We start from the raw sequence: 9,023 nt of genomic DNA on the forward strand, positions 1-9,023 counted from the left end.
CACCCAGTGAGATACAGAAGCTAGACTTCTCCAGGGGTTCACCCAGAGGCCATGTGCTCGGTGTAAATGCATGTCCTCATCCCTACTTGTGCACCTGCAACAGCTTTCTTTCTCTTCCACTCCATTCCTCGAGGCTTTGGTGTACTTGGTTGGATCCATGTTAGATCCATTCTGCACATGCTCCCTAGAGCCACCTTCAGTGGGCACGTATCTCCTATAGGGGTTGTGTGATGGAAAGAGGACAGATGTGAATCTTGCTAAAACCTACATGCTGCAAAGTCATTTCAATCCACAAAGCATTTATGGAGATGACACTACTCTCTTTTAGGTCTCATCATGGCTTTCCAATCCCAACATGTGGAAGCCAATGTCTACAAACTGTATGAAAATGAAATTGAGGGGAGCCTTGATTTTGAACACGGGGCCACTGCAGCAACAGAAAGTGTCATCTATGGTGAAGGTTCTCTAAAAGGTTCCGACAAACCAAAGAACCAGGGCATCCCACACTACAAGGATGATGTGACCCACGTTGCTAATTTCAACTACGTTGGTGATGACATCAGGCATGAGAGCCATGGGAGCCACCAAGGTTACAGAAACCCACAGTTGAAGGAGCAAGAGAATGTGGCTGCTGGCAGAGTGCCCCAGGTCCGGCGCACAAGGCCAAGGATCCAGTTTGGTCTCACACCCAGGCAGCTGAATGAGTTGGAAGATGTTTTTGAAAAAACTAAGTACCCTGATGAGATCATAAGGTATGTCACTTGTTTCAATAGCTGTTCCAGCTCCCATCCATCAGCATCTCATTAGGAGGTGTGTTCTTCACACCATGAGCCCTGTCTGCTATGAGCCTCAAGCATGAAGTCTCTGTTTAGTTCCTGAGTATGGGAAGTATGTTTTAAGAGGTCAAAGTCAACATCTATATCTGTATCTATATCTATATTTATCTATTTGTCTATCTATCTATCTATCTATCTATCTATCTATCTATCTAGTGTTGGTTGATGCCTCTCAATTTCTTCTTTAAGTTTTCTTTTTGTTTTTTTTTTCATCCTCCTTCTTATCCTCTTCTTCTTCATGGCCCCCGTTTTATAATGGGAATTGTACTCAAGATGTTCTATTGGGAACTCACCAAGGCCAGCTGGCCTTGGTCTGATAAAGCCTAGGATAAAACCGGACTCGCTGAACATAGCGGACAATGAGGACTACTGAGAACTCAAGAACAATGGCAATGGGTTTTTGATCCTACTGCACGTACTGGCTTTGTGGGAGCCTAGGCAGTTTGAATGCTCAACTTATTAGACCTGGATGGAGGTGGGTGGTCCTTGGACTTCCCACAGGTCAGGTAACCCTGATTGCTCGTTGGGCTGACGAAGGAGGGGGACTTGATTGGGGGAGGAGGAGGGAAATGGGAGGCGGTGGCGAAGAAGATACAGAAATCTTTAATAAATAAGTAAATTAATAAATAAAAAAGACCTAGTGGTTTCTAAGTAATCCCTCTACTACTATAGCATATCCACCTTATGTCAATTAATGTGGTTATTTATTTATTTCGTTTCTTGAGACAGGGTTTCTCTGTAGCTTTGGAGCCTGTCCTGGAGCTAGCTCTTGTAGAACAGGCTGGACTCGAACTCACAGAGATTTCCCTGCCTCTGCCTCCTGAGTGCTGGGATTAAAGGTGTGTGCCACCACCGCCCTGCTCAATGTGGTTATTTTTATAAAATAAAATAGAGATCATTGAAAAGCCGCTTTCATACTTTAGGTCTCACCTTCTCTACATAGTTTTGTGTTGGCCTGTGATGAATTTCCAGAAGTCTATTCATCTTGCCAAGCTGAAATGCTGTATTTCACTAACAGCTCCAATTTCCATCTTCTTCTCTCAGAAAGGACCTTGCAAAGCGCTTGTTCCTGGGAGAATCCAGAGTGCAGGTCAGTAAATCCGAAAAGACTTTGGGCAGGGCACTCTGCTTCAGGTCATGGTCCATGTTCTTGTACCCAATATGAAAAGCATCCGTGGGTGAGAGGTGTCCTTGTCTGGGTTATGATAGTAACTGAGCACTGAGTGTTGAAGTTTTCCAGAGTTAAAATGGAACGGGCAGCCATTAAGTCTTTTCCCATTATTGGAGACATTGTAGTCTCTTAATTGAAAAAAAAAAACTAAAAAATGCACACAATTTTTTAGCATTTTTATTTTATTTAATTGTCTTTATTGAGCTTTATATTTTTCTCTGCTCCCCTCCCTTTTCCCTTCTCCCAGTCTCTATGTCCTGTGACCGCCACACTCCCAGTTTACTTACGAGATCTTGTCTTTTCCTACCTCCTAAGTAGATCCATTTATGCCTGTCTCAGGGTCCTCTTTGTTGTCTTGGTTTCCCGGTATTGCTGGTTTTCTTTGCTTTATGTGTTAAAACCACTTATGAGTGAGTAAATATTATATTTGTCTTTCTGTTTCTGAGTTACATCACCCAATATGGTGTTTTCCAGATCTATCCATTTGCCTGCAAATTTCAAGAAGTCATTTTTTTTTTACTGTTGTGCACATGTACTTTTTCTTCATCCATTCTTTGACTGAAGGCCATCTAGGTTGTTTCCAGGCTCTCGCTCTTATGAATAATGCTGCTATGAACATATTTGAGCTGGTGTTCTTGTGGTGTGATTGAGTGTTTGGGGGTATATAACCAACAGTAGTATTGCTGGGCGTGGAGGTGGATTGTTTCCTTGTTTTCAGTGAAATCGCCATACTTACTTCCAAAGTGGCTGTACAAGTTTACACTCCCACCACCAATGCAGGAGTGTTCCCTTTACCCCAAATACTCCCCAGAATAAGTTGTCATCTGTGTTTTGATCATGGCCATTCTTATAGGTGTAAGATGGGACACAGAGTTGTTTTGATTTGCATTTCTCAGATGACTAAAGATGTTGAACATTTCCTCAAATGTCTTTCAGCCATTTGAGATTCACAGAACACTTAGAATCAGTATGGGAACATCATATATATAGAGAGCATTGAGTATTATATGGTCATGCATATAGGAAAACATAAATGTTTACTGGTATGTGTACAGTGATTAATACTGAAGTCCGGACACTCAGGTCATTTCAGGGTACTTATATGTACTGTTGTAGTAGGACTCTAAGTGACCTTGGGGACATTCTAATTGATGTAGCAAGCAGTAGGAGTAAAACAGGGCTCTGTTTCAACAAAGAAACACTTAGTTATAAGTGTGGATTAAGTAAGGCCAGAGAGATATTCAGTGTTTCATAACTTATCTGTGTTTAATTTGTCCAAGAGTCATGTGGGAAGACACTCACAAGTGCAAATGGTTGGCCCTCCACCTTTGTAATTGTGTGGAAAGCCAATGTGGAAAGCAGCAAAGTTGAACCTTCATGTTCCCCCATGCTGTGTTTAGATTATCTAAAAACAATGCAAAATTGTCATGTCAGTGTTATGACATGTATGGGGCTCACAGCTTTAAAGAGTTAATTTTGTTACAATTAAACAAAAAGAATAACATTGAGCTCATTTAAGTTAATCGAGTAAAGAGAACGGGATCAGGTGAAGTTATAGAATGTCAAAATGCAGGTTGGTACTGAGGAGAGGGCCCGAAGGATAAAGCTCTTGCCACATGAGTCTGAAGATCTGAGTTGGGACCCTCAGCATAAAGTTTAGCAGGTGTCAGCTCACACTGTAGTCAGAATCTCTTATTCAGGAGGCAGAGACTGCGGATCCTTAGGGAGACCTAGATTAGGTCCGTCGCTGAGCTGAGGTTCATGGACAACCCTGCCAGTGTAAATCAGGTGGGGACCAAGCTAAGAAGATGCTTGACTCTGACCTTGGTCCTCTGCATGCACGAGTGTGCATTTGCACATAGATACACATGCAGATCAGACACCTTTGCAAATTTTTATTTGTTTGCAAATACATAAAAAGCAAAGGTGCCAAGCCACGGTCAAGTGTGTCTTCTGTTGACTAACTTGAAATCTGAAAGTATTCCTTTTCTTTAAAGGAGACTATGTTGAACATGTGGGTTTTTTGGAATGTGGAAAAAGATAGAGCTCACTTGAAGAAAGAGCTGTAGCTATCTTATTTTCAAATGAATTTCTTTCCTCCAGACATTAAAGACTAATGTTTAGATCATGGGATAAAAGCTGAGGCCATGAGCCCAGAGAAACTGACTGCTCCATAGCAAATGAGAAAGGGGAAAAGCAGTGCAGAGTGCTATTCATGCTAACTTCCTTCAGCATGGATCAGGGCAGTCTTGATGTAAGCAAATTCCCTACCTGCAGCAGTAGCTTGTGCAGAATAGCATTCCTGCCTAGGAGCCCCTGATGACTGACATCCTAACACCACAACGTGTAAACTACAGTAGGACCAGGCTCAGGTTGGAGAAACTGGTAGAGAAGAGGGAGATTCCCCCAGGATGGAGAGAGTGATTGGATAAGAAAAGCTGAAGGAGTGAGGAATTCTCCTGCTTTCAAGCTTACAGGACCCTGTACTTCTGCTCCAGAGAGACAGAGGTGCTGCAGCCCCAGAGACTGATGTGAGGCAGCTCTGAAGACACATATACACTGCAGACCTAGAGGCTGATGCACTCCAGCTCCATAGAGGCAGACTTACTGCAGCTCCAGAGAGACTGATGGACTATCACTCCAGAGCCATTTGTACTGCAGCTCTAGAGAGACTGATGATGCACTACATCTCTAGAGAGACGGATGGACTATCAGTCCAGAGCCATTTGTACTGCAGCTCTAGAGGGACTGATGATGCACTGCATCTCCAGAGAGGTCGATGAACTGCAAGTCCAGAGAGTCTGATCAAGTGCAGTTCTAGAGGCTGATGCACTCCTGCTCTAGAGAGGCAGATTCAATGCAGCTCCAGAAAAGCTGATGCACTGTAGCTCCAGAGAGGCTGATGCAATTCAGCTCCAGAAAGGCTGAAGCACTGCAGCTCTAGAGGCTGATTTCACTGCAGCTCCAGAGAAGCTTATGAACTGCAGCTATCTAGCCTGATTCACTGCTGCTCCAGAGAGGACTATTTACTGCCGCTCTAGGGGCTGATGCACTACAGCTCCAAAGAGGCTGATGCACTGTCGTTAGAGAAACTGATGCACTGCAGGATTAGACAGGCTGATGCATTGCAGCTCTAGAGGCTCATTCACTTCAGCTCTAGATGTCAAGCACTGCAGCTCTAGAGGTTGAAGCACTGCAGCTCCAGAAAGGCCAATATACTGAAACTCTGGAGGATGATGACCTGCAGATCCAGAGAGGCTAATGTACTGCAGCTCTAGAGGTTAATGCAGTGTAGCTACCGAGAGGCTGATGCATGGAAGTTCTCGAGATGCTGATGCACTGTAGCTCTAGAGATGCTGATGTACTGCAGCTCCAGAGAGACTGATGTACTGAAGCTCTAGAGGCTGAAGCACTGAAGATCCAGAGAGTCTGATTCACTGACATTCCAGAATCTGATGCATTGCAGGATTAAAGAGGCTGATGCACTGTAGCTCTAGAGGTTTATTCACTTAAGCTCTAGATGTCATGTATTAAGGAAGAGGCGGTTTTGTTAACTGCTCTCCACATTGTTACAGATCACATTCCTGACTGGAGGTTCAGCCTAAAAACGTTGGATCTCCTGGTATAAGAACAGAGCCCAGGATGCTCTTCATGTTGACAAGAAGTAGGGCATCACTATCAAGCTTCAACTCTTACTGAGACCACAGCTTTTGTTCTGAGCCCAGAAAAATTTAGAGGGCATGGAAGAGGGGGAGGGCAAAAGTCCATAGGTGACAGTAACCTACCCTTATTACCTACATGATGGAAGCAGGGAGTCCCAAGATATCTGAATGAATTGTCTGAATTGGCTCATTTCCCTAATCCTTTAGATGACAACATCACATCTCTGTGCAGGCCTCCCTTGGAGTAGTGTTAGCTCTAATAACACTTTGGGAAGGATGTTTGTTTGTTTGTTTGTTTGTTTGTTTGTTTGAGCTGGGGATAGGCTGTGACTTTGCACACTCTTTTGGCAAGTGTGATTCCTTGTAATCACCCCACCTCCTTAAGGTGCTGGAGCAATAAGAAGCCGTCCATCTATAAATGGTGAGCTGAAATCATGAGAGTAAAGCAGTTCACCTGGGAGAAATTATGTGTTTAGATAAGAAAAATATGTCAGAGGAGATCCAGAAACACTGGAACAGAAGGAGAAGATGCTGGAAGGACAAAAAAGAGAAGGAATGAGGAGGAGGAAGAGCATGAGGCAAAGGAGGAGATAGGGAGAGAAGGAGACTGTTTTCTGACAGTGAGGGGAAGTAGGAAGCAGGTATCCCACTATCCTAAGTGGTGAATCTCACAGCACCCCTTGTCCTTCCTGACATGGGCGTCTTGTGTGGAGCCCCACTGGGAGTTAGGATTGAGGTGTCTGTACAAGGCAGTACAATCAAGTGAATTGTTGAAGTGTGTTGTGTTGACTTCATTTTGGTTTTTGACCTTTTGTACAGAAAATAGATTTTTGTTCCTTTAGAGTCATCCAGCACCTTTGTATATTCCAGTTTTTCTGCTTGTTCTTCTGCTTTGATCCCTGAGCCTTGAAGGGAGGAGGTTATGAAGACATTCCAATTAGGATAGAGCACTCCATAGTTGTGAGCAGAGATGACCACTCACATGGTCTCTAGCTAATGGAAAGTCTTTATTCCAGCTGACTAGGATGACACCCAGGTATCTGTGCACGTAGGCATGGCCCCAGCTGTCCAGAACATGGGGGTTGTAAGGGCATCTTAAAACCTAGATGTCCTAGCATCTAGATCGGCAGATGCAGATGCCTGTGCACTAGTAAGCAGTTTGAATCAAGATGTTTACTGAAGCTAAGATAGCAGCTAGCTGGTGGAGGGGTTCATACAAACAGGAAGTTTTACCACAGCTAAGTTAGCTAGTATATCCCTGATCTCTGGTCCCTAGAGTAGACGTAATTAATTTCCCGTGGGATTCTCCATGACAGAGTCAAAGTCTATTTCTACCTGTAATGGCCTCAACAAGAATAGAAGATGGAGGAACCTCTTCACTGGCTTAAAGTGTCACATTTCCCACGAGATTACAGGGCATGAGTCAAATTATTGACTCATCCTGTTCTATGAGGTCATAGTTGTTTCTAGGGACCAGTAATTTTCTGTTTGAGGCAGTTGGCCATGCAGGTGAAGATGCAGGGTTCTACCATTAGGCTGAGCAGGACAAGAATCAATGGTCCAGTTAATGCTGACACTAAGCTATAGGGATCCAGTCACCAGAGATTGATAACAGTGTCCTGATCTGTGTCTTCTTTCTTTCCTTCCTTTGAGCTTTTCTCTCTCCCTTCCTTTTCCTCTTCCCCTTCTCCTATCTTCTGCTTTGTTTCTTCTTTCTATTGACTATTCTTGTCCCCTCACTTACCCTTTCCACCTTCCTTCCTCATCATTCCCCAGTCCTTTCTCCTCTACTTATTTAAAAAGCAGTTACTCATGTATGCACTCCAGGGCACTGGCAGCCCATTCCCAACACCTCATCTTCACACTCCTCTCCTCTCTTAGACCAATAGGCTGCTGAATTTTCAGGAAGCCTGCTGTAAACCAGACTTGGCCCAGGCATTGGCCCATCACTTCGCAGCAGCTTCCTTTCCTGTGCATAGGAGATTAGAGGCCTCTATGGGAAGACATAGAAACCTCCACAGTCACCCAGCAAGGACCCTGCATTTTTGTAGATCTTTCATGGATAAAATAGTACAGGGTCACAGTAAAAGAAATTAGTAATATATTCAGCTTTCTGGCTCTTCAACTTAGATCAGAAATCTTGGGATCATCTCAAACAATCAAATTTGAATAATCTATGGCAGTTGTTTCAGCTGTTCCTGCACCTATTCAAAGGAAACCAGAATTAGGACCCATTTGGCCTTTGTTAATATAGATTCAAGGCCAAATATGAGCTCGCCCATCTTCTCTATTATAGGCAAATATCATGAGGATTACATAGACAAGAATTCATGCAGTGGGGTGTGACTTTCGAGGGAGTCAGGGGAGATATCATTATTCTAAGCAGTAGTTCAAGTAAGTCAGATAATTCAAGGGAATGATGAGGTACCTTTTCCTCGGCAGAGAGTGTGTAGATTGTAATACCTAAAGACACTTTGATATCTGGTCTTCTCCATATCCTGATTTACTGATCCCCGTTCTCTTTCTTAGAGCCATATTTCCCATTTCCTTGAAAGGGCATAAGACAGGAAAGGTACTAGCTAATGAATTTTCCATTTCCGGTTGTTCTGAATTCCGACTTCCAGGGCTGGGGTTGCATAGGATTTTGTGTGTCCTTGGTTAGAAAAGTCTGGTCAATCTAAAGGCTCACTGGCATTTACTGTTACACAGAGTTGTGTTTTCCACTTGTGATACTGACTGTTGAATACACTAAAGCCATCTCTTTCACCAAGTTATTGCAGAGCTGGTTTAAGAAAAGAAGAGGCCAATACAGGAAACATCAGCAGTCTCAGATTCTCCAGTGTCCATCTGCTGATGGCCAGGACACCTTGCAGTAAAGCTTTTGTAGGAGTCCTGAAGCATCATCCTGTCCAGGCCCCAGATGAAGACAGGATCTTCAGGTGTCACTGACACCTTCTGATGCCTGTGACACCTTATCCCTTCAGCAATAAAGAGTTGTGTATTCAAAATATTTCATGTCCTTTTTGGGGGTCAGTAAGGTGTGTATGTCCAATATTGAGAAAATATTTAACAGAAGATAAAAGGAAGGGATCAAACCCTGAGTCATCTTTACTACTCCACAAGTCACAAAAGTTTCTCAAACTAACGGCAACCCGCGCTCAGACATATATTCTTCTCTGTTGTCACACTGTACTATCCTTACCTTAACTCGACCCTGTGGGAACAAACACCTAAGAACAGGAAAAGGACAAGTCTCCAGTGAGAAGACTGTTCACGACAAAAACAGAGTTTCTCACAAATCTACAAGTTCACTCTTGTACTGCAACAAATACAAAAAGACCACTTTCTGAGCAT

General features: G+C 43.5%; 1 protein-coding gene across 1 annotated transcript; it reads left to right on the forward strand.

The window, feature by feature from the left end:
- The first annotated feature begins 336 nt into the window (after positions 1–336).
- On the forward strand, positions 337–8,545 carry LOC121439878 (paired mesoderm homeobox protein 1-like). Its single transcript, XM_041640494.1, has 3 exons — positions 337–752; positions 1,881–1,926; positions 8,450–8,545. The coding sequence occupies exons 1-3, from the start codon at positions 337–339 to the stop codon at positions 8,543–8,545; spliced, it is 558 nt and encodes a 185-aa protein (XP_041496428.1).
- Positions 8,546–9,023: the final 478 nt, after the last annotated feature.

The sequence above is a fragment of the Microtus oregoni genome, unplaced genomic scaffold (assembly GCF_018167655.1).
Source record: "Microtus oregoni isolate MIOR12 unplaced genomic scaffold, Mior012 000063F_ref0000156, whole genome shotgun sequence".
Lineage (NCBI taxonomy): Eukaryota > Metazoa > Chordata > Mammalia > Rodentia > Cricetidae > Microtus > Microtus oregoni.

Excerpts from the sequence above, each read along its gene's own strand:
- LOC121439878 (XM_041640494.1), top strand. The coding sequence starts at position 337 with ATGGCTTTCCAATCCCAACATGTGGAAGCCAATGTCTACAAACTGTAT. Across the intron at positions 753-1,880 it reads TACCCTGATGAGATCATAAG|AAAGGACCTTGCAAAGCGCT; the intron begins GTATGTCACTTG and ends TTCTTCTCTCAG. Across the intron at positions 1,927-8,449 it reads TGGGAGAATCCAGAGTGCAG|AGCTGGTTTAAGAAAAGAAG; the intron begins GTCAGTAAATCC and ends AAGTTATTGCAG.